Below are 26,885 nucleotides of genomic sequence, written 5' to 3' on the forward strand. Positions count from 1 at the left end.
TCAACGGCTATCCATAGAAGGCACCAAGCTGAAAAAGGATGCTGGCTCTGGTTTCATACAGTTAAACTATGAAATTCATTAAATATTTAAAACATGATGAAAGGATGGCAATACTAAAATCAGATATGAATAAGGGACTACAAGGGGAAAAGATCTAGTTAGCAGACTAATATTACATACACAGGAATGGGAATGGGTATTTTCTCTTTAAGCCACACAAGTAATTGCACCCACAAGACTGGGCCATGAGAGGGCCCTTGGGATTGCCATTTTCCTATTTAAGTTACACAGATAAAGCACCCAACAGAATGAGCCCTGAGAGGGTCCTGAACAACCTTCCCAAAAGAATTAAAGCCAAAGATGCGACTAACACAGCCAGCAATCCAATCATACACAGTCTGCTTACGTATCGCCATCTTAACCCGAATGGACACAAAAAAGTCCATTTAACCTCCTTATCTTTTTGGGTCTAGGATATAATCAAGCTGTCACAATTTGTGACCTTGACAAATCAACTAAATTCCATGTCCATTTTGAGTACAAGAACAAAATGGCAGCAAGATCTTATTAATCAAGATCACATCCATTGCAACCTTAACAATAAGGTACTGGCAGTCAAGACCACCTATCCTTACAAATAAGTGTAAACCTTGAAAGCTGTAATAGCTTGCAACTTTGAAATCCTCCTACATGTAGTATACACTAAGGACTGCTTCGTTGTTACAAATTTCAAAGTAGTACAAAACAGCAGGCTCAAATGAGGGCACTGTCATTTTTTTCTAAAGTAAAAAAATGACAAATACAAAGAATTGAATTTGTAAGATTAAAACAAGCACTCCCACAAGGAGCATCTTTCAATGCAGGGTAAGAAGAGAAGGAAAATTCCTAGTGCAAACCAGATGACAAGGCAGCATAGTGTGGCTTACCAAAAGCAAAACAAACCTTTAGCAAGCAAATCAGACACACAATCCAGGACATCCAGTAAATGAACCTAAAATAATTAAACTTTGAAAAGCACATAAAGACAAATGTTTCACACTTCACAACTAATTTTATAGTTCTGGTTTTCATGGCTTCATGCAAGACTTTCAGATTAAAAGTTTAACCTCTGAAACGTGAAGCACCAGTAAAATATTCTCTTTTTATGGTTAATGAAGATCTTACACAAAACAGACAAGAACAGCTTTATAGGTTGTCTTCATGAAGATAGAGAACCAAGGCAGCCCTGATGAATACGAAACATCTAAAAGGTTCCTCTTTTTGCCATTAAAAGGACCTTATCAATTAAAAAAATTAGAGAAAGTACACAGCCAAATTTTTCTTCTCAACGTTTTGCCATACTATGGTGGAGTTTTCATGTAGAACCTCAAGCCCTTAGCATCTTCCAGAAATGCAAAGCTGTCTCATTCCATTTCACTCTACAAGTCCCCGACATCTTTGACAAACACAGGAATGAACTATCTGGGACAGAGATAAGTGCATGATGGACTGTTTGGCACAGCATTGTCCCCCGTGACAAATGAAGGTCCACGAAGAACCTAGATTCATCGGTTACACTGCTAGACAAAGAACTTGAGATGACATTAAGCTTCCTTGAATATTATTAATGACTGTGGGGATATTGGTCACTACCTGAAATTCTGCTGGAAACTGTTAATTCTTAAACAGCCTAAATACTTAAACCAACCGCATCATCACTTTCAATATGAAACTCCAGGCGAGCAATGGGGTCATCCAAGCTGTGAAAGCCAACAAAGTGAGCATCTGAATAACTGTCTAATACAACAATTCTCAGAACGTGTGTTACAACAGCAGTCTGAAACAGACTGCTTTGATGCAGATCCGGACTTATCCATTATTCCTTGAAAAGGGATGGTACTGATGGAGACACCTGTTTTAGTGAGTCATATAACTAATCTGCAGAAATCTCCTATTGCAATATTAACATTTCATCAAGTGAAGCACGACATTCTGTACTATCATAAGGATAGCTAAACATGGATAAATAATCCCACAAATATCATCACTGACAGTTACGATACTTCTGAAAACATAGATAATTCTAGAGCTTTTCTGGACAAGAAAAACACTTTCCAGAACTAAACCCAGTGAAACCACCACACTTTCTTTTAAGAAGGAGGTTAATCTGATTTCATCTCACTGACCCAAAGACTCAAGAAATGTTTAAAAAAAAAAAAAAAAAAAAAAAAAAATTGCAAGTTCTCAGCTAATGAAGGAGTGGCTGAGCAGGAATCAAATAGTCATTCAGATATGAGTAAATGCAAATACTTTTCACCATAAGCACCATGACAGCTAGGACTAGGCACCTGGAAAACATGGGAACTCTTCTCAGGCCAGACATGACTACAGACCAATAGTACTGGTGTCACGCTTGGGAAAAGAAAAAAAAAAGTTTCCTATTTAAAGGAAAAATGGGCACCATCAGTGTGCATACTTCAGACATTCAAGATCCATGTGTGGACAGACAAAGCTGTCTTAAGTTTTTTTTTTTTAATGAGATGGCAAAGTGTCTTTACCCATTTCTGTTTTGGAACCACCCCATTCCAGCCCACTTCACAACATTGTAAAGAATGGTTGCTCTCTCAATTACAATGCAGCTCTATGTATAACAATGGCCCTCCTTCAAATGCAAAAGATCTAGGCATTGTAGGAAAAGGATAAGGGGATATAATAAAATATTTTGTAATCCACTACAAACTACCTTTTAACCATCAAATTGTAAAAACTGATTTTCAAGTGGTCTATAAAATTTGAAGCTATGCTCTCTCTCTCTCTCCCAGCAGTGTGCCTAGTGTGAGAGGCAGAAGGGTAATACATACCAAGATCCCTTACAGGAAAGTACAGTTGTGTATTTTATGTAGATGGTTGAGTGTATTCACTGTTGCAGTCATCATACATGGGTTATCTGCCTGAAGGTAAACCTCAGTTGGTCCAAATACCAGAGATTTAGTATTTCTGCATCAGGTGCGGTCATTCCAGGACTGACGTCAGGTCGCCAGGGGTATAAAAACAGGCAGCCGATGCCATTACATCAGTTTTCTTGCCCCAAATGTCAGAAGCCCCCCCCCCCCCCAAATAGGGATCTAAGTTATGGTGGAGGGAAAACACCAGTAAAAAGTAAATACCAATAGCAACACCACAGAAAGGGGTGAGTAAAAGACAAATAGAGGAGAGAGAGAAAGACAAGGGAGCTGGAGGGAGGGAAACCAGGACTGCAAAGTGAATACACTCGAACATCTACATTTATGGTAAATGTACACAACTGTATTATGTGTTCTTCATGTTTCACTGTTGCAGTCATCACACTTGGGCTGATTTACAAAGCTGAGGAAGGGTGGAGGCAGTCAAGAAGAATTGGGGCTGGCTAATATGCCGTGCAGGACTACAGTTGTAAAACCCGCCCTGGATTTGGAAAAGATAGGCAGGTGATAATGTTTGGTGAAGGTGCGTACAGAACTCCAGGTAGCAGCTTCCAGGATGTCCCTGGTAGGGACTCCCCTGATGAATGCTGTAGAGGTAGAAGTTGCCCTAGTGGAATGTGTTCTGACCCCATGACGGGTCGATTTCCCATGGTGCTTGTAGCAGAAATGGATGCAATGTGCGCTACCATTTGGAAACTGTTTGCTTTGAAATGGTCTTGCCCTCTACCCCCTGGTGCAAAGCTGACTAGTAACTGGTCAGATATCCTGTAGGCGCTTAGTCCTATCAAGGCAGAATTTGAGCTGTCTGTGCACATCCAAGGAGTGCAGGATCCTTTCCCCTTTATTTTGAGGATTAGGGAAGAAAGTTGGCAAATAGATAGATTGGTTTAGAGCCACACTGAACACCACTTTAGGCATAAAGGAAGAGTTAGTCCTGAGGGAAACCCTGTCAGCATGGAAAATAATGAAGGGTTCCACAGCCATAAGTGCTTGTAGCTCAGACACTCTTCTAGCTGAAGTGATAGCCAGAAGCAAGGCTGTTTTCCAAGAGAGGAATTTTAACTCTGCTGACGCTGCAGGCTCAAAAGGAGGTAGTGTGAGCTTTTCCAGTACAAAGTTAAGGTCCCAAGCAGGAGTGGGTGCTCTCCTTGGCGGCCTTAAGTTGTTAGCCCCTCTCAGGAATTGTTTGATAAGAGGGTGAGAGAAAAAAGGTATCTCAGTGCTGTAATGAGCCAAAATGGCAGAGGCATGGATCTTAATAGAGGAGAAGGATAGGCCTATGTGGAGTAGGTCTGCTAAGTAATCCAGGATCAGAGATAGGGAGGGCAGAGTTGTGTCCTCCCCTTTGGAATGAACCCAGCAGCAATACCTTTTCCACTTGTCAGCATAGGATTTCCTTGTACTGGGTCTTCTGGCCTCAAGGATGACATCCAGCACCTGCTTGCTTAGGCTGGTTACTGGGGAAGAATTCAAGGAATAAGCCAGACTGCAATGTTTAGGATTTGCAGTTGCGGATGCAAAATCTGCCCCTCCCCTGCTGAGAGAGCAGGGTTGGGTCTCTGGTGTAGGTGCCAGGCTGCGCAGGAGTGGGTACCAGTATTGGCATGGCCAGTCTGGGGCAATCAGAACTTTCCTTGGTCTGTCCTGTCTTATCTTGAGCAATACTCTTGAGAGAAGGGGCAGAGGGGGAAAGGCATACATTGAGAGGTTTGCCCACTGGAAGGATAGGGCATCCACTTTCCAGACCCTGCTGTGAGGTGTTCTGGTGCAGAATTTGCAGAGCTGGTGATTGTAGGGAGAGGCAAAGATATCCGCCACTGAGGTCCCACACTGAATCAGAAGGTTGAATGTGCTGGGTTCTAGTTGCCACTTGTGTGGGTCTAGGAGATTTCTGCTTAAGTTGTCTGCCAGGGAGTTTTGGTTGCCTGGCAGGAATTGAGCTTGCTGCTGGACCTGCACGTTCAAGGCCGTGTTCCACAGGGCCATGACTAGCTTGCAGAGTGGGTACGAATGAGTTCCCCCCCTGCTTGTTGATGTATCACAACTGTGGTGTTGTCTGTTTTTATAAGCTGGTGTCCTGGAGAGAGTAGGGATCGGAAAACTGTTGCAGCATGCTGCACCGCTAGCATCTCTTTTTGGTTGATGTGCAGATGAACTTGACTTGGGCTCCAGTGGCCCTGAATGCACTTGCCATCCATATGTGCCCCCCCCAGGCATAGTCTAAAGCATCTGTGGTCAGAGTCTGGGTGGCATGGGGTTGAGTAAAAGACAGTCCCCTGTTGTGGTTGCATGTGTCTGCCCATCAAAGAGACTCTGTCCTTAGACAGGGTATGATAGGAATGACTGTTTCCAGGTCCTGAGAATGTTGGCACCAAAGACTTTTTAAGTACCATTGAAGTTTCCACATATGCAGTCTTGCATATGGAATTAGTATTATACATGAGGCCATGAACACTAGAGCCTGCAGAATTTTTCTTGTGGATAACTGGGTTCTTATAGCCAATTGTTTGAAGTAGGCTGTCAGATAAACTTGTTTTTCTGAAGTGAGGAATGCTATCTGGGATGTTGTGTCCAAGCTTGCTTCCAGGAATACAATATTTTGAATGGGTACCAGTTTTGATTTCCTTTCGTTGATGGGGTACCCCAGGGAAGTGAGAAGTTTTTTCACAAATGTCAGGTGCTGGAACAGCAACTCCTGACTGTATGTCTGAATCAGGCAGTCGTCCAAGTATGGGTACATTTGGATATTTCTCTGCCTGCAGTATGCAATGGCTGGAGACAAACATTTTGTGAATACTCTGGGTGCAGTGGATAAGCCAAAGGGAAGTGCAGAGAAAGTACAGTTTTGTATCTACCATAAATGTAGATGTCCGATAGATATGCAACTGCAGTCATAACATATGGGTTGTCCTGCCTCAGGCAGCCCTCGGTCGGCCGGATTCCAAAGTCTGGGTCCGACGTCGGCTGATGTCGCATTTCTCTCCGACGTCAGAGCGGCTGGAGTACATAAGCATCAGCCGACGCCATTTTCTTCAGTGTTTCTTGCCCCAGATGCCAGGTGCCCTCCAAGGAAGGCTGAAATCAAATTGGAAGACAAAACAGGATTCCAGACAAGTAAATGAGCAATAAACAGATACACCATAACAGATATCCCCAGCTACGAGAAACAGGGATAGGAGTGGACCCTAGGCATGGAGGGGTATGGAGGGAGGGAAAATCCGACTGCAGTTGCATATCTATCGGACATCTACATTTATGGTAGATATAAAACTGTACTATGTCCTTCAAGAATGCAACTGCAGTCATAACATATGGGTAGAATACCATAGCTTAGCTGGGGGAGGAGGAATGCTCTAGGAAAAAGATGGTGTGGCAATCAAACCCTGCAGGACTGCTGTAGCAAAGCCTGCTCTGGATCTGGAGTATAGAGGGAGATTGCAGTGTTTGGAGAATGTATGCACGGAGCTCCATGTAGCAGCTTCTAGAATGTCCTTAGTAGACACCCCTCTAAAGAATGCTGTAGAGGTGGCTGTAGCTCTGGTGGAATGTGGTCTGACATTGGCTGGAACAGTCTTTCCATGAAATGAATAACAGAATTTGATGCAATGTCCAATCCATTTTGAAATAGTCTGTTTCGAAATTGCTTTTCCTTGGACTGCAGGGGCGTAAGCCACAAAAAGTTGGTCAGACTTTCTACTGATCTTGGTTCTGTCCAGGTAGTATCGAAGTTGTCTGTGAATGTCCAAGGTATGTAACAGTCTTTCCCCCTTATTCTCAGGATTGGGGAAGAAAGCAGGCAGATGAATAGCTTGATTTAAAGAAACCCTAGATACCACCTTTGGCATAAAAGTAGGGTTGGTCCTTAATGAAACCCTGTCTCTGTGGAAAATTATGAACGGTGGTATAGCCATTAGGGCCTGTAGTTCCGAAACCCTTCTTGCTGAGGTAATTGCCAACAGGAAAGCTGTCTTCCATGAGAGAAATTGCAAGTCAACTGAAGCTGCTGGCTCAAATGGAGGTAGAGTCAGTTTTCTAGGACAAAATTGAGGTCCCAGGCTGGCACTGGAGCCTTTCTTGGTGGTTTAATGTTCTTGATTCCCTGAGGAATTGCCTTAGCAAAGGATGTGAAAAGACAGGCGGATCAGTGTTATATCTAGCTGAAATAGCTGATGCATGTATCTTTATGGAAGAATATGAGAGTCCATTCTTTAGCATATCTGCCAAATATTCCAGGATGAGTGGGATGTTCAATAATGATGCATCATGTCCCTTGCTGGTATTCCAAATGCTGAATCTCTTCCATTTTGCTAAGTAAACCTTTCTGGTGGATGGGCTTGAGCCTCTGTTAGTATCCGCTGAACTTCCTTGGAGAGAGATAGGTTGAGATTATTCATGGGATCTCCCAGGCTGTTAGCTGCAGTGTCTGAAGGTTTGGATGCACTGTTTTGAAGTTGTGTTGAGTCAAAAGTAGAGGCCATTGGGGAGGGCCCACTTCTTGGTGTGACATATGCTCCGTAGTAGTGGATACCAGTGTTGTCTTGGCCAGTCCGAGCTATTAGGATCCCCTTGGGTCTCTCTGCTTTGATCTTTAGTAATACTGAGGTCATCAGTGGCAGAGGTGGGAATGCATAGATTTTTAGGGAGTTCCAGTTGAATGAGAGAGCATCTATTTTCCAAGCTTGTGGATGGTATGTCCTTGAGCAGAATTTTTGTAGATGATGGTTGAGGTGAGAGGCAAATAGGTCTACTTCTGGCCTGCCCCATGTCGAAGTGAGCTGTGTGAAGATCTTCGGATGTAACCTCCACTCGTGTGGATCTGTGAAATTCCTGCTTAGGCTGTCCGCCAGCACATTGTCTTTGCCTGGAACAAACTGGGATTGTAAGTGAAAGTTTAGGCTCAGTGATTTTTCCCAAAGATGCATTGTCAGTCTGCAAAGGGGGTAAGAATGGGTGCCCCCTTGCTTGTTTATATACCACATCACAGTGGTGTTGTCTGTCCGTATCAGTAAATGGCCTTGCTGAAGTTGGTGTTGAAAGGCCTCGATGGCATGCATTACTGCCAGCATTTCCTTTTGGTTTATGTGCAGATGTGTTTCCTTTGGAGACCATTGTCCTTGTATACACCTGCCTTCCATGTGCGCCCCCCCATCCAAGGTCTGAGGTGTCTGTGGTTATGGTCTGTGTTATCTGTGGTTTTTTGAATGACATACCTGTGTTTGCCTGGCTTACCGAGGCCCACCATAGGAATTCCTTTTGTAGGCATGGAATGAGCGGTATGGTTGTCTCTAAGTTGTTGCTGTGCTGAGACCATAGGCTTTTAGGTACCATTGAAGCTTTCTCATGTGTAGTCTTGCTAATGGAACCAGGAGAATGCAGGATGCCATGTAACCCAGGGCCTGTAGGAATCTCCTTGCAGTCATCTGGGTAAGTTTTGCCAAACCTTTGAAATAATGAGTTAACTTCTCTTGCTTGTCTTCTGTTAGGTAAGCCATTTGAGAGGCTGTGTCTAATTTGGCTCCTAAGAAGATTATTTGCTGGGATGGCTGAAGTCTTGACTTTTGGAAGTTGACTGTGTATCCCAGAGCTTGAAGTAATCGTATGACATAGTCCAAGTTTTTTGTCAACATCAATTTGTCGTCCGCTTGTATGAGGCAGTCGTCCAGGTACGGGTAAATTTGGATCCCCTGGAGCCTGCAATGAGCAATTACTGAAGCCAGGCATTTTGTGAATACTCTGGGCAGTAGATAAGCCAAATGGCAATGCTGAGAATTGATAATGCTCTGGCCCTGCAAGAAATCTGAGGTATCTTCTGCAGCTGTGTCTGATAGGGACATGCAGGTATGCCTCCTTGAGGTCCAGAGTAATCAGCCAAGACCCCTTGCCCAGCATGGGAAGGAGTTGCTGTAGAGTCAGCATTTTGAACTTTGGTACTATGAGAAAGGTGTTTAATGCGGACAAATCCAGTACTGGTCTCCATTGAGATTCTTTTCTTGGAACAAGGAACAGTCTTGAGTAAACCCCCTGGCCTTGTTCTTGTTGTGGAACTCTTTCTATTGCTTTCATCCGAGTCAGCAGAGATTTGCTTGATAGCCTCTGCCCTCTGGTTTTGTGGTAGGTTTGGCATGCCTTGTTTTCTTGGTAAGGTATGAAAGTGGAACCTGTAACCTCGGTCTATAATGTCCAAAATCCATTTGTCCTTTGTCAGTCTGTGCCAATTGTCTGCAAACAGAGATAATTTCCCGCCCAAGGGAGCTTCTATTTGTTCCCTGGTAGGCGGAAGTAGAGGAAAGTCATTGAGATTGTGGTTGTGGGGCAGGTGAAACCCCTGTGTCACTTCTTTGGTTTGCTGGCTGCCATTGACGTCCCCTGTAAGGACCTCTGTATTATCCTCTTCCTCGGCCACGTCCGTTTTTACCCCTTTGAAACTTTTCAGGATTAGGAAAGGACCAGTTTTTTGAAGGCCAATTCCTACTGAATCTGGGGGGTTGAACCTGGAGGAAATCTCGATGGACTTTAACACATCCTTAGCATTAGCACCAAAAAGCTTGTTCTTTTCCAAAGGTGCATCCAGAAGTTTTGCCTTTACATGATCTGGTAGAGGTTGATCTTTTAACCATGCATGTCTACGAATGACTGCCCCTGTCATAGCTGCCCTACATGAAGCTTCCAGTGCATCATATCCACACTGCAGGAAGTGATTGCTTACTTGCTGAGAGTTATGTACAGCTTCCTGCAAAGACTTCCTGTCTAAAGGATCAGGAGAGACCAATGTTTTCTGTAAATCTTCTAACAGGAAATCCTGATATTGTAATATATAGAAAAGGCAATTCAAAGCTCTCATAGATAAAGTAGTGGAGGTGTAAACATTTTTACCCCATCTCTCTAATGACCTAGCTTCCCTGTTGGAGGGCAAAGGATTTTTAGAGGTGGAAGCTGAAACACCTTTAGGTCCCTGGGAAATAGTTTCCAAATCAGCAGTATGGGCCCTGAATAAATGGGAATGTGTTTCAGGGACCCTGTAATACCTGTCTGGCTTGGCTGGAGCAGGAGGGAGAGAGTCAGGGGTAACACTAGAGTCAGAATATAAATCATCCAAAACATCAAGCACAGGAGGAATAGCTAAGGGCCTGTGCTGGGGCTTTTTAAGGAAAGTCCGAAGGCGCTTTCTGGAATCAGAATATTCCTGGCCTTGCCACTTGAAATGTTCCCTCATGGTATGCAGAACTTCCCCAAAAGAAGTATCCTCAGGAGGGGAGGCCGAGGGGATGGAATCCTCTGCATCCGAGTCCTCATAGGTCTGGAAGAGCTCTTCCTGGCCATCAGAGTGGACAGAGTCCTCAGAATCTTCATCTGAAGGAATAGGGTCAGAGGGTTCAACCCGGGGCCTTTTATCAGAAGGAGGCTGGGAGCCTCTCTCAGGATGGGCCTGTGAACCTCTAATCATAGCAATTAAGTCAGCAGCCATAGTCATAATTTGTGTCTCTGGAGTAGGCTGAGGTAAGGCTTTAGCAGAAAGATGCTTGGTCTTGCTGGCCGCCTTAGCCCTAGCGTAGGCCTTAATAGACATGGCCATAGGAGGCCTGGCAGCTCCACGTGCAGGAGTGACCTTATCTACAGCAATGGTCTCGGGCATTTCCTCGGTTTCGATATTCGGAGGAAAATCAATAACTGGCGTCGGAGTGATATCCGGAATCGGGGTCGTCGGTAATGCGGTGCCTTCGGTTCGGAGCGGTGGAAAAACCGTCTCAGGAGGAACCGGAGCACTCGCGGTAGGTTTTGGCGTGGAGTCGGTGGTAGACGTGGGCCAAGGATGTCGGTCCCGGTCTTTTCGTTTGTTGGGAGTTTGCGATGTCGGAAGCTCCAACGGCATTGTATAGGCAAATTTTTCGCCGAAAAAAATCTTCAGCGAACTCCGCCCGGCGCCTGAGAGTGCGCTTGTTGAAGCGAGCACAGGCTACACAGGCCGAGACGTCGTGGTCTGGGCCAAGGCAAGGAAGACAGTAAGAGTGGAAATCCTTATGAGGTATTTGTTTACCACAAGAAAGACAATTGTTAACCTTTTCAGTAATTTCTGACATCGGCTGAGGCAAGAAAAGGTCCCCAACGGGGTACTTAGCTTTTTTGATGACTTCGGAATTGAAGAATACAGGAGCTGACCGACCGGCACTTGCGAACTGCTTCTGCTTCGGGCACCGTGCGGCAAGAAAGACTGAAGAAAATGGCGTCGGCTGATGCTTATGTACTCCAGCCGCTCTGACGTCGGAGAGAAATGCGACATCAGCCGACGTCGGACCCAGACTTTGGAATCTAGCCGACCGAGGGCTGCCCGAGGCAGGACAACCCATATGTTATGACTGCAGTTGCATTCTTGAAGGACATCTGATGGTGCACTGATCCGGTCCTGAAACGAAGATACTTCCTGCAAGACTCCCTTACAGGTATGTGCAAATAGGCTTCTTTTAAGTCTAGGGTGACTGACTAGGAATTTTTGGCTAGCATGGGTAGGAGCTGTTGCAGGGTAAGCATTTTGAATTTTGGTACCACCAGAAAGGTGTTTATAATTGAAAGATCCAGGGTTGGGCGCCAAAAGCCGTCTTTTCTGAGTACCAGGAAGAGTCTGGAATAGAATCCTTGACTTATCTGTTCCACAGGAACCGACTGAATAGCTCTGATGGATAGCAGGGATAGAACTTGGTTTTGAGCCTCTGCCCACTGGTTTGGAGGAAGGTCTGGGAACCCTCTTGGGGTTGGCAGTGAGTTGAAGTAAAATTTGTACCCCTGGGATACAATGGTGAACACTCGAGTGATGGACATCCAGTTCTTTGCATGAAGGGCAGGTTTTCCTCCTAGGGGCACAAGCAATTGGGCAGAGGGGGGAGTGGAGAGGGGAAGTCATTGTGAATTTTTTCCATAGGGAGGTGGCTTACCACTCCCTGCTTTGGGGGTGGGGGCACTCCATTGCTTAGATCTCTGCATACCCTGAGACTGTGATCTGGGAGGCCTGTTTCCCATGGGTCTGGTTTGAGATGGCCTTGAGGGGGCTGGAAAGGACCAGTGTTTTGAAGGGCAATGCCTACTGAATCTAGGGGGTTGCACTTGTAAGAATTCTTTTACAGTCTGCATAGACTTAGCTTTTTCTTCCATCTTTTTGAGAACCTCTTCTGCTTTGGTGCCAAACAAACTGTCCTTGTTCAAACGAGCATCTAGTAACTTTGATTTGACATGGTCTGGCAAGGTCTGCTCCTTGAGCCAAGCATGTCTTCTCAGTACAGAACCAGTGACTGCTGCCAGGCAAGATACCTCTAGGGCGTCAAAGCCACACTGCAAAGTATGCTTGCTGACTTGGCTTGCAAAGTGCACAAGCTCTTGCAATTCCTTACTTTCTGCACAGTCTGTTAAGCTTGTCATTTTTTGTTTAATAAGTTCCATAATATGTTGCTGGCACTTCAGCATGTGAAACTGACAATTTAGTGCCCTAACAGCAAGAATAGCAGAGGTATATACCTTCTTACCCCATCTGTCTAAAGCTCTGGAATCCCTGCCCAAAGGGGTGGGAGTCTTGGCCGTAGTTGCCTTGATATCTTTAGGCCCCTGGGAAATGATCTTTGGGTCAGCAGTAGGATTATTGAAAAGAAATGTGTGTGAGTCAGGTACTCTGTAGTACCTGTCTGGTTTCCTAGGGGCAGGAGGTAAACTATCAGGAGTAAGACTGGTTTCCATGAAAACATCATCAACAACCTCTTGGACAGGGGGTATGGCTAAAGGCCTGTGCTGTGGCAAATCTAGGAATTCTTTGAGTTTCTTTTTGGACTTTGGACTGGGGATAGTCTTGGCATCCCCAGTGGAAATGCTCTCTTAAAGTATGTAAGGTTTCACCAAAAGAAAAATCCTCTGGAGGGGAGGCAGAGGAAATGGATTCCTCTGCATCTGAATCCTCAAAAGCAGATCAGGGCATATCTTCATAATCAGATACCTCAGAGTCATCAAACTCCTGGTCTGTAGAAGATGCAGAGGACTGGTCTCTTTTCCTCTTAGCAGGTGAAGCCTGACTTCCCCTAATTAATGTAATAAGGTCTTCAGCCATTCTAAGCATTTGTCTTTGAGGCATGTACTGTAGGCCTACAAAACTCGATAGTTTTAGATAAAAAAGAAGTCGTCGGTTTAAGTCGAACATCGGTAGAGCAAAGAATTGCCTCAGAAGTGCCTGCACAGCGGCTCCGGGCCCATCCAAGGTAGAGACATCCGCAGGTTCCATAATCGAAGAAGAGTCTTGCAGCATAATGGACTCCGAATGGGTCTCGGTTGAGGCCTGCAAATCCACAGAAGCGAGCATCAGGGGCTGCGAAAGAGCCTCACTGAGTACCGGCGAACTGGCGACTAGCTTAGCGGAAGCGTCAGCTGCAGCTTTGGACCTATGCGGTCTGTCTCTGTCTTTATCTTTACTCTTTCGGAATTTCGGTAGTCGGATGGCTTACCAACACCATTTCAGAATAAGGAGATCGAGAACGAAAGTATTTAGCAACAATGAGAGCCCGACGACGAATGGTTTGGGCGCTGAACAAAGCACAAAACTGACGGCGAGGTACATCATGGTCTGGGCCTAAACAGGTGACGTGGTAAGAATGAAAATCTCTATGTGGTATTTGCTTTCCACAGGCAAGACAATTATTAACTTTTTCTGACATCGGTTAGAGCAAGAAAAAAGGATCCCCAATGGGGTACTTAGCTTTAGAAGACTTCAGGATTAATCACTTTGTAAAAGAAAATTCAGGTAGCGGCCGACTGGCACTTGCAAACTGCTTCGGGCTCCTCGGCAAGAAAGACTGATGTAATGGTGTCGGCTGCCTGTTTTTATACCCCTGACGACCTGACGTCAGTCCTGGAGTGACAGCAACCGACACAGAAACACTAAGTCTCTGGTATTCGGGCCGACTGAGGGCTACCTGCAGGTAGATAACCCAAGTGTGATGACTGCAATGGTGAAACACGAAGAACATCAACACTGCTATGAAGAAAAGTTAAACTTCCTCCTTTGTGGAAGTGAGAAGGAATGAAACAAAAGAGGAAAGCAGTTAAATAAAACTGTCTTCTGTTTTGTAAACATTTTAAGTATATTAATGAGAATAGCTGTATCAGAGGAAACACTCAAAATGACACATTTTATTTTTATTCTAACTGGCTTCTAAACATCAAAACACAGACTGACTATTTAAATAAAATAAATAGGCACCATGGCAGGTCACATTAGAAATGTGGTAAATTTGTCGAGTAGCAAAGCTCAATATCTTAAAAAACTTATAACCAGACGTCTCCAGTTTAGAATCCTGAAACAAAAGAAAATCAATCATTTGCACAGCTCTAGAAATGAATTCTAACTTGTTAGCTTAAATATTGCCCAGCTTAGATCCCCACCTATATGCCTAACATTATCATTACCAAGTTTCTTGCTCTACACAGTTGATGCTGACTCCACTTGGCCAAAATCAACAGAAAGAAATCTGAAAGCGGTTTAAACCAAAGTCTGGTTATGATATGACTTAATGAACACAGTTTCTCTTAAGGCTTTCAAATTTTCATGAAAGGAGAGAAAGCTTGAAAGAATAATGATTAGTAAAAAAAAGACCCTGCCACTCTATAAAACTGGACTTTCCTCTGAAATGACTCATGTAGACCATTCAAAATCCTCACAGATCAGAGGGGGAAAATGTAAATTTTGTTCATACATACAAACTATCCAACTGAAAGCTCAATTTCCAAATAGTTTCAATTTATTGATGGCACTGTAATAAAAGTGTTGGGGGGGGGGGGGCATGCACTACAATATCACTTGATCTGCTACGGGACTGGAGGTCAACAACTGGGTGTTTGTAGAGCCACTGCTTTTACACAGAAATAGTATGTTAAATATGATTGCATATTTCAAGGCTTGAAAAGATAGACACAAGTCACCTTGGGCAGCCTGTAGACTTACTGTGTATAAAGCAGAGATGTGCTATTCTGTCAGGATAGCTGAAGGATTTAAGGCCTTTAATCTTCTTTGTAAGGGATATTAGGGGGCCTTGCAAGTTGAGCATTATGCTTCAATTTATACATACCAAAGGGAATACTATATTCCATGAAGAGTCTAATAAAGGAAGAATACAGAGGCAGGATGACTTCTTTGAACCTACTTCTCTGAATCCTGAAGATGTACTGTAAATACTTATAATCTAAAGCACAATCTCAAGGCTCTGTAATCACATGGTACATACGAGAATAGTGAACTAAAGCCAATGGTAAAAAGCCTTACCGCTCCTGTCTTGGTGTTGTCTGTATTACAGTCTGGAATGATTTTGGACAGCTGGACAATCCAGTTATTGATTTTATCTCTTCTCCGCCTCTCCACTGTAAACAATTAAAAAGAAAACATATTTAGTGCAAACACCTGAGAAATCACTGACTCAAGAGGCCAGAAACAAAATTCAGATAAACTGAAAAGCAGCATTCGACACCTCAGCATAACTTCTATCATGAAGCAAAAGTCCTAAACCAAGTAAAAAGTACAGCTGTGTGCACTTACCATAAATGCAGATGTTCGAGTGTATTCACTGTTGCAGTCATCACATTTGGGTTATTTCTGCTAGGGTAGCCCTCGGCCGGCCTGAATACCAGAGACTTAGAATTTCTGCGTTGGTTGCTGTCGCTTGAGGACTGACATCAGGTCGTCAGTGGTGTAAAGGAAGGCATCTGACGTTATATTACATCAGTTTTTCTTGCCCTAACCTGTCAGGAGTCCCCAAAGTAGCTCTGGTGGTAGAACCCCACCAGTGGAAAATAAATACCAATATGTCCCTTGCAAGGAAAGGAGGGAAACAAGGAAAAAAAGGAAGGAAAAGAGAAAAAAAAGGGGGATGGAGGGAGGGAAACCAGGACAGCAACAGTGAATGCACTCGAACATCTACATTTATGGTAAGTGCACACAACTGTACTATGTTCTTCATGTTTCACTGTTGCAGTCAGCACATTTGGGTAGAGTCCCAAAGCTGAGGAAATGGGTGGAGGCAGTCCAAGAAGATAGGGGCCGACTAGCATGCCCTGCAAGACTGCAGAGGCAAACCCTGCCCTGGATTTGGAGAAGAAGCGCAGGTGGTAATGCTTGGTAAAGGTGTAAACAGATGTCCAGGTGGCAGCCTCCAGGATGTCCCTGGTGGGGACTCCTCTGAGGAAAGCTGCAGAGATGGAGGCTGCTCTGGTGAAGTGTGTCCTGACCCCCCTGGGGGGAGGCTTGCCATGCTGCTTGTAGCAGAAATAGATGCAGTGTGCTATCCATTTGGAAATGGTTTGCTTAGCGATGGCTTTGCCTTCTGCCCCTGAAGCAAAGCTAACCAGCAACTGATCAGACTTTCTGAAGGGTTTAGTCCTGTCAAGATTGTATCTAAGATGTCTGTGCACATCTAGAGAGTACAGAATCCTTTCCCCCTCGTTCTGGGGGTTAGGAAAGAAGGTGGGTAAATGAATGGATTGGGTGAGAGCCACACTGGACACCACCTTGAGCATGAAGGATGGATTAGTTCTGAGGGATACCCTGTTTGCATGGAAGATGATGAAGGGTTCCACAGCCATGAGTGCTTGCAGCTCAGAGACTCTTCTGGCTGGAGTGATGGCCAGGAGGAAGGCCGTCTTCCAGGAGAGAAATTTTATCTCTGCAGAAGAAGCTGGTTCAAAAGGGGGCAGGGTGAGCTTTTCCAAGACAAAGTTAAGGTCCCAAGCTGGTGTTGGTGCCCTTTTGGGGGGCCTCAAGTTACTAGCCCCTCTGAGGAACCGTTTAATCAGAGGGTGTGAAAAAAGAGGCTGCTCAGTGGGAAAATGAGCAGAAATAGCAGATGCATGAATTTTTATAGACGAGAAAGAGAGACCACTGTGTAGCAGGTCAGTTAAGTAATCCAGGATGAGAGGGATGGAGGGCTGTGCCGTATTGGCCCCCTTAGCCTGGATCCAGGTGCAGAACCTATTCCATTTATCTGCATAAGACTTTCTGGTGTTAGGGAGTCTGGCCTCTCGGATAACATCCAGAACCTGTTTACTGAGGATGGCAGATTGGTCAAGGGTTAGGGTACAAGCTAAGCTGCCAAACTGAGTGTCTGCAATTGGGGGTTCATGAATTCCCCTTCCCTCTGGGTTAGGAGGCCTGGAATCTGTGGAAGATTCCATGGAGGCAGCGGGGACAGGCTGTGCAGCAAGGGGTACCAGTACTGTCTGGGCCAGTATGGAGCTATGAGAATTGTCCTTGGTTTGGCGAGACAATTATTATCTTTTAATGACATCAGTTAATGCAAGAAAAAAGGATCCCCAACGGGGTACTTAGCTTTTGAAGACTTCAACTTCAATTCGGAAATGAAACTCGGGTAGCAGCCGACTGGCACTTGTGCAAACTGCTTCTGCTTTGGGCTCCACGGCAAGAAAGACTGATGTAATGGCGTCAGATGCCTTCCTTTATACCACTGACGACCTGACATCAGTCCGCAAGGGACAGCAACCGACGCAGAAATTCTAACTCTCTGGTATTCAGGCCGGCCAAGGGCTACCCTGGCAGGGATAACCCAAATGTGATGACTACAACAAAACACGAACATCTGCATGCACACCCAGACACACAAAATTAATGGGACAAAAACTGCTGCTCCCATAAGGTAACACGACAGAAGTGAAGCAAATTTCCTTCAGAAGAGGGAAAAAGCTTTAGAACTAGGGAATTTACTACGGGTTCTAAAAGGACAGACTCACAGATAAAAATAGTTGTTGAAACATTGCTACATTCCTAGAGCAGCCTTACACAGTAGAAGAAGTGAAAGAACAACAGTGAGATAAAGTAAGCAGGTATGTGGTACAGAACCTACAAACATGTTTCAAATGTAGTACCAGTTCCTAAATGCTACAACAGGAAAATATGAGATACTCTGGTATTAGTGTTGAGCAAAACATACAAAAATCCTGGAGACTACCCACAGTCTAAAAAGAGACTCAGAGAGTTCCTGGAACTTCCACAATACAGAAGAGCAAATAACTAATCCCTGTTAACATAAAACGTGGATTATGTACCTGATTTGTGTAACATCTTCAATAAAGCTGAGAAGACAAATCCAAGATAATTAACACTGAATCCATTTTCCACTTTCTTGGGAAAGGAGCTAATCGCAAGTGTCAGGTTGTTTTTGGTGTTGAAACTTATCTATTACAGGGATGGTGAGACAGTACCTTTTGCCCAAGGAATGGTAAAATTCTACTTGCAAGCCATATTCCTTTGAATGAATAATCTGTAACTGCCAACACCCAGGTATGCTAGACTGTGCACCATGATAAAGGCTACCCCATTTCAAGATCCATCTCTGTAATTTTATTTAGCCCTGCAGAGGAAGGGGGATTAATGCAGCTATATTAATATCTGTATACGTTCATTTTAATAACAAACAAAAATTTTCTGAAGGAATATAAATGCATATTACATACAAAATTAGAAACCTTTGTAATAAGATACTGTATTCATATTCCAGAACAGAAAAAGGCTGAACATCTTTAGTAAAAAGATAAAATTAGAAAGCAGAGAAAATCTCATCAACAAAACCACAGATACGCTCCAGAAGTAGTAACTGCAACTTGAATGACACACAATAACTCTGAAACACTCAACTGTAGAGAGACAAAACAAGCTCCAGACCGTCAAAAACCTACCCAGAAGGTCTATGGAAGTGAATCTGAACTCGCGTAGGCTATGGAATACTCTGCCTTCACCTCTACTACAAGTGTACAATTGTATTAAAAATAGGTTAACAAGTTTGTTCGTATGTTTGTCAAAAGATCATTATTTTATCTACTGGTTTTCAACATCCTTGGCAACTACATTATCCTATGGATATGTCCTACTTGTAATGTAAGCATCAGGGATTATTTTTCCTTTTTAAACACTTTTATTAAATTATGTTAAGAGATGGGCACACATTAATAGAAAAGAAAACAAGCCACTTTTTAACATCACTTTAAATATTCATGCAATACGCATTACAAATATGTGTTTCTTAACAATTTTTTAAAAAACATTTTACCAGAAGCAAGCCCAGGACTAGCAAAACAAGCCTCCATGTTGGCATCCCAAATTAAACAGGATATAACAGAAGGAAAAACTATGACAAAAATCAGGAAGGGTAATTACCATAAAGATAAAAACTCTCATCAAACTAAGGCAATTAAGAAGGATAATTAGGTCAAGCAAAGCCAACCTTTAGGTTAAGTTAGCCTATCAGGTGTAAGATGACCATAAGGCATTCAGCTGTGTCATAAACCTCAAGGGCAGCAATTTGCTGCAGTGGTAGTCCATGGTGCCATATCCACGAAGCCTAGCGATACACTGACCCTATTAGCAGGCAAATTCAGTTCCAACTTTATTCCCCCCAACCCCAAACATCCCCCCCAATAACACCCTCATATATAACTCGTCCAACTACAACCAAGTAGAATGTACTGGCTGTGCTCCCTAAAGCCAAGAACATGGCTTCAATGGGCCAAAATAACATCCCCGCATGGCTCCTGAACAGTCTAAAATATGACTTTATCAGGACTCCTGGACTCATTATTTAACTACAATCTTAAAAGCAGGCTTTGTGCCACAAGAATGGAGGACTGAGTCATTCATCCCCCTTCATAAGGGGGGGCCCTTCAACAGAACCTGGAAACTATAGACCCATTAGTGTGACTAGTTTTTTTTTTGCAAAGCCATGGGAATAATTACCATGGAAATTATCAACAAAGACATAGGAGACTTGCAGATGCTGCACCCATTCCAGTTTGGCTTTGTCAAAGGAAGGCCATGTCTACTGAATCTGGAGGACTTCTTGAAAAGGTCACCAAGGCAATAAGCATCCAACACACTAACCCACCTGGGTATATTAAACTTATGGAACTAGGTATAAACCCCTTTATAGCATGCTGAACTGCTTGCTGGCTCACTGATAGGACCCAGCAAGTTAGAATTGGTGAGGTCACCTCCACAAAGAGGCGGTCACCAATGGAGTCCCCTAGAGCTCTGTGCTAGACCCACTCCTCTTTGGTATCTACTTATCGGATGCGAAAGCAATGTCAAACATTTCAGGCGGACGAAGTTCGTAGATGATTGCAAACTGAAAGCAGTCATTTAATCCCGCCAAGAAAATAATGCCCTTCAGGAACATTTAAAAGAGACAAATGGTTGGTGACAAAGCCATGCCAAAAAACCCAATACCAAGTAATGCATTATAATACCTTTGGGGAAGTCAGCCACCTTTGGTAACTGCATCAATAATACACCCCTAAAACTTATTTCACTAGTCTGGGATCTGGGAACTGGTATAGATAGCAACTTAGCCCTCGACCAATATGTGTCCAATGTAGTAAGAAAATCCTTCTATGTTGCTCAAGCTATAAGCAAAGGCATGGCATCTAGGTCCAGAGAAGTATCATACTACTGTACTCGTCCCTCATCAAACCTATCATAGATATAATGCCCCCTATGGTATGTACCCGACCAGACACATGCAGCAACTGGAATGTCCACAGAGATTCCTTGGAAAAAAAGGATATAAGGAGTAAATACAATGTCCCAAGCTGATCACTTTAAAGCCCCATCTCTTTACTCTGTATCATACAGACTTCTTCAAATGATCTTTGCTTACCATAAAAGGCAAACTTGGAACCTGTTTTGATGACATTTTTACACATCTGCAAAACAAATAGCATCAGAAATACTACATTAAAAGCCCTAAATTTTGCTTGTGTCAAATAGGACATTGGAGCGACAGTTTCTCAGAGAATTCCCACTCTCTGTACAAGGCTCTCCATCCATGCGGAACAGAGTTGTCCCTATTCCTATTTAAGCACAACTTTCACCAATGGATGGATAATCATAAATTCATCCGTGGTCTGGCACCCATGTCTCTGATGGACAGAGGCAGTCAGTAAATCACCCCAATATAAATTAAATTTCTGAGTCACATTTGGGGTACACAGCTAGGCTTACAAGGGCTCTAGTACTAGTTAGCCTAGTTTATACCCATGAACCACGGATTTAAACTCAATACAAAGAAGTGTATTATAGTGCCTTTTGGGGAAAACATCCATCCAGGTAAATTACTCCACTGATAAGATACCACTACGAGTAACAGGGATCTGGAATCATATGCAGACAGTAATCTGGCCTTTGATCGACACATATGAACATCAAGAAACAAAGCCACACAATAAACAAATAATTACTATTTATGGATCTGCCTACATCAAACTATTTATAATAGTTCAGCAAATAATTAATCAGTATTCCTCTAATAAGGTACTTAACTTTAACCAACAATCACAGTTATAAGTTATTCTAGTTGATCTCATTTTAATAGTTCTTAATTTATTTTGACAACTTTACCAATATTAATAAATTCCACAACTGTCATTCTTCAAATGTTTAGTTACTTTCCTAGCTATTGCTTGTATACTCTAAAGAAGAGATTTTTTTTTAAGTTCTGGAATGGTATCAGGGATTAGAGCGTTACATAAAACTAAAGATTTATTAAGGTTAAAATTATCAACAATAATGCTTGCATGATAATTTTAATTTCTTTCCAGAAAAGTTGTACAACTAAAGAATCAAAAGCCATTGGCTGCAATTTTTTTCAATGTGAATTTACATCTCTAGCATCCACTGACTTTTTATACATAATTTCTATTTTATGAAGCACGAGAAAAAATATATGCATATATTTCCATGAAAATAGTTTCCAATGTAAAGAAGTGGTATTTGTTGATGACTGCAACATTTTATTTTTTTCCTTCTTCAATTAAGACTGAACATTTTATTTTTATATAGTAATCCAAATACTTTCATTTAATAAATGATTTCTTGCCATTTTATATATTCTGCATTAGCCTCATTATTTAATTTATTTTTGTTTAAATCAATTATAGTCTGAGTATTTCTTTTAACGGTGTCAGGCATTAAACATATTTAGAATATTTTATACAGTCTATTACTTTGTATAGTATGCCAATTTTTCATATTTCTATCATATTTTGATATTAAGAATTCAGAAGTTATAACATTCAAAAAACTGATTCTTTAAAAATCAGCAGTTTAGAAATATTTGATGAGTCAAACAATATTCAGTAATGACAACAGGAAATAAGATTGAAAGAAACATTGTTTTATATCCACCGATTCAAAACTATATATTTTTAATACTTTAAGAGTACTGTTTATACATATAAACGTAACGGATTACCTGTATTTTAGCAAAATATTTCTTCAATACCACTTTATGTAGTTATCTTACAGTATAATTTAAGTTTAGAATCACTGACATCCAACCATATATTTTCATATATCGATTACCATTTAGCCATATATGATGGACTATCCCATAGCAGTACTATATTAACAAATGATGATAGAACAAGGTTTCTAAATCAATGAGACCAATACTACCAGATACCTAGCTTCAAGGATGAAATTCAAAAGCTGTTCTTGATTTATTAGGATACTATAAAACTATCTGAAGTACAGTATTAAATTTCAGTATAATCTTTCTAGGAGGAAATAGTAATAGCTTGAATAATGTACAAAATCTTAGGCAAAACTATTTTAAAGTCAGCCTTTCTTCAATAGTAAACAAATATAAAATGTTTGAGGAAATCCAAAATATGCCTGTAATTAGCAATCATCTATCTTTAAAGTAATTTATTTGCTCACTACTCCAATTAAATTCACTGTTACTTTTTAGAATCTCATTTAATTTCTTATTAACTGAACATTTGTTTTACTTTGATTAAAAGTTACACAACAAAATAATCAAGAAAAAAAATATTAACGATAAATATGATTTTTTTTAAGATATCACTGGCAAAAGAGTTGTACTTTTAATGAAAAGTTATCATTCATATTAAATCCAACATCTTAATTTAATCTTATACAATCAGCAACTGTTCTACAGCTAGAACAAATTGCAAAGGTGACAGAAACCTTGTTTAATGCCCTTATTTATTTTGACTGATACGTGTGAACCCAATCTAACAAAAGTAAAGGAATATTAACATAAAATTAAGTTACTTATTTAGCATGTTAAATACGCCTGACCATTCAACAGAATCAAATAACTTATTTATATCTAAACCCATTATTGTAAGCTCTTTTTGTGAAATTATCAAACTGAATCAGTGTGATTACTCCTTTAATATTATCTTGCATCTGTTTTATAGAAATACAGTCTGAATAACAATATTGGAAGAAAAAGTTTGCTTCTGTTGGCTAGGATAGACATTTTTTATACTCTATACTTAAAAGAGATATAGGTCTATGGGAAAAACAAAGATGAATCTTTGTCTTGTTTTGGTATGGGAGAGATTAAAGTACATTTTTAAGAAGGGAGAATGCTGATCATAGATTTACCCATGGCAACTTTTAATAAAACAGTTACATGTGGTAACTTGTATAACTCAGGAATAATACCATCATTACCTGGCACTATTACCTTTCAGTTTCTTAATTTGTTCATTTCTGACATTGGAATAGTTTTCCCAATTTCTTTATTTGTTCTGATTTAAGTCTGCTGTGAATATTTTCCTTTAAAAATTTTTAATTATATTAAAATTTTCAATGAAATTGCTCAATGTACTTAGATCACTGTAATAGTACCAAATCTACTTAGATCACTGTATTAGTATTTAAAACATTCTAAAATGTCTTCTGTCTCAGTAACCTTTTTCATTAGTGCCTTTATCACATCTATATACAACATCGAAGCTTTAGTTAACTAAAGCTCGATCTTGTAGTATCGAAAGCTAAAATTATCGAACAGCCAAATTCAACCAAGGGAAACACTTCCCTTGGCCAAATGAAAAAACAACTTTACATCCAAAATCAAGTGGGGGGGGGCTTTGCCCACCACACCCCCCGATGTGGGAGGCCATTCCCTCCACACCTCCCCTACCTAAATATATCAACTCTGAGATTGCTCCAAATTGGAGAAACGGGCATACTCCACATAACTGCCACAGTAAGCGTTAACCTGGGTTACAGCGGTCATTCGACAATTTAGGGTTTCAATATTACAAGTTCGAGCTTTACTTATTCGATTAAGTAAAGCTTCAATCTTGTAATATAGAACCCCTTTATCTCATTAATAGAATTATCTGTGTTATTTTTTTAGAGCTAATTGCTATTCTATGCATTTTTTTTTTTGGATTTAAGGAAAATGTTTGTAATTTGATTTTCTCTAAACTTATCAAAACCTTATGTTGCGTTATTTCCATACATTTTATTTTATCAATTTATTTTTTTTTCTGCCTCTAGATCTTTATCACCTTTTTGCAATTTGAGTTTTAAATTCAGTTTTAGTTTACAGCCTCGGCAAGTCCTTTTCCCATTCTTTCTTATTTTTCTGTGAATATCAAGTGGTTGTTTTACCAAATAAGTTTTGAGTGAAATCTAGAAATGGTATCAAACTTCCTCATTATTAATATCTAAATTTGTTTAATTTCTATTAAAAATAATCTTTAAAATCATTTAACTTTGTTATGCAAGCTGGCAGTCTATTTTGAAAGATTAATTTCTTTGACTAAACCAAAACCATGAAAGTGACAGCACTACAGTGATAAAGGACATGAATTTTTTGTTTCAAATGATTTATCAATTTTTGATTATGTATCAAATTTATACAAATGGTGTGTAAACGTTAAGAGTCTTGTTCCCTAGTTTACATACTTGAGATTGGTTAGTTTTGAAAAAAAAAATATGCTTTAGCTGACACAGACCTTTCTGATTTACTAGTGGAACTGGTGTCATTATTCCATATACAATTAAATCCTCCAGCTAGAATAATGCTTTCTCTCATATATGACACTAACATATTAAAGTATTTTAAGAGATTTTTGCTCCAATCCCTGGCAATCAAACATTAGATGAAATGCATAGCTTTCCTTGCATTTCAATCACTAGGAGACATAACATTCCTTTATTATCCATACATTTATTAATAATTTTAGGCATTACAGTAGAATTTTTTTTCAGAAAACAGCTGTAACCCTTTTTTTTAATTAAGACTGGAAAAACATTACTGTATATTCTTTTGAATTGAGTCTACTAATATACTGAAGTAGACGCATTTCCTTCAGAAAAAAATCTGAAATCTAAGTTGAAATTTAGACTACCCTTATCACCACTATTCTAACCAATAATATTTAATCTTAAACACTTTATATAGAACATAATACAAGTTAACAGAATTCATTGTAACATTATCAATGCAAGCTAACACAGTCAATTTTAACATTATCGTTAGCACAATGATATGTGGAAGTATAAAATAATAAATGAGGTAAGAACTAATCATTTAAGACATAACTAGAAATCTATTTTTGGTATAGACATAACAAATAGAATAAAATAATTGTAAACACAAACAATACACTTGTGTACCAACATGGAAATTAATGTTCCTAGTTTGAAGAAATATCTCTTTCAAACTACCAGTGATGAACAGCTAGACATTAAACTCAAACTAACCCTGCATCTGCAACCTATTAGAATTCAACTTTAGGAATGAAATTTTAAGAATTAAGAAAATAAATTACATTATTAAGTAGATCATGTTATATGAAATACACTAACCATTCAATTTATTAGTAATTAATTAAATATATCAATTAGCTTAACTAATACATATCTACTCTAAGAATTATATATATTCAACCATGAACAATGGTCCCTAAATTCAACTTTCTAAGTAACAATTAATATAATATACTATAACCATACACCAATTCTAAATTACTATTGAATTGAAAGCAACAACAATTTATAAAAAATAAAATTTATCATCTTGACATAAATCACTACATCAGCTCTGAGAACAATGCTTCACTTACCCATTCCCAAGTTAATATTTCTTTTGGTTACTGTTTTCTACCGTTCTCATCTGTTTATTCTCCTAACATAATGTATTTACCCTATATATCTATATGCCATTATCTGTTTATTCTTTATGCTAAATATTCAACATGCAGAACTGAAAGGTACAACACAAGCAAATTTAACTGAATAACTAGTAAGACTGCTCTACATACTGGCTTATTTTTCAGCCTTCCATTTTCATTCATGGATCTGAAAATTGGGTTTAAGATACAACAAATCCTTGCGCTTGACATAATATTAGCACTACCATAAAATTAATTTCTGTAACAGATATGTGCTATATCCATAATATAAATCCCAGAAGTTCTTTTTAGTCTGACAGTATTTGGATACCATAGAATCACACTTAAGAATAACTGTGCTTCAATTATCTTTGTGGCGTAATCTACAAAGAGGCCTGATGAAGTATATAACATCTCCTAGCAAGCCATCTCACATTAATGTAACTGGAGTACAAAATACTTAAGCAAAAACACTTCAAAGCAAACTTCCCCATTATTAATATCTAAATCCAAAACCTTCTGAAAGTTGCCACATAACTGGGAGCCACACAGTTGCCCTCCTATAGCTGTCTTGCAAATTGACTTTCCAAACATCTTTTTTATCCTCCTCTAATTAATTTGTATAGTTGCCATGCAATATTTTATAAGCCCCATAAATTATCTATTTAACTGTAGCCTCTCTTCTACACTTGGCTAAAAACTCTATCAAAGCTAGTCTGTAACTTGGCACTTCCTTAACCTTTCTCTTACCTATATTCGGTTATCAATCCCTGTTGGGGAAGGCAACCTACAACCTAGAGTTCAAACATCTGTTTGGCATCAGAACAGTCTGTTATATTTCCCTACCTGTTTGTTTCTAATACCTTGGTTCTTTGGCCAATTTTCTTAAGCAAATGGCAGCCCACATTTTGCCTATTTTCTATACCCTGCTTTCAGTCATCCCTATTGGTAAAATCAACTTTATCCAGTCCCATATTATCT

The 26,885-nt window shown here is 40.7% G+C and overlaps 1 protein-coding gene across 1 annotated transcript in view; it reads right to left on the reverse strand.

Annotated features, from left to right (window-relative positions):
• USF2 (upstream transcription factor 2, c-fos interacting) overlaps window positions 1-26,885 on the reverse strand; it is a 243,371-nt gene that overhangs the window by 116,902 nt on the left and 99,584 nt on the right. Inside the window, exon 4 of the mRNA XM_044080489.1 lies at window positions 15,232-15,326. Coding sequence (XP_043936424.1) covers window positions 15,232-15,326 — 95 coding nt within the window. The remainder of the gene's footprint in view (window positions 1-15,231; window positions 15,327-26,885) is intronic.

Source organism: Protopterus annectens, chromosome 8.part0, assembly GCF_019279795.1.
Source record: "Protopterus annectens isolate FY-2018-M chromosome 8.part0, PAN1.0, whole genome shotgun sequence".
Lineage (NCBI taxonomy): Eukaryota > Metazoa > Chordata > Ceratodontiformes > Protopteridae > Protopterus > Protopterus annectens.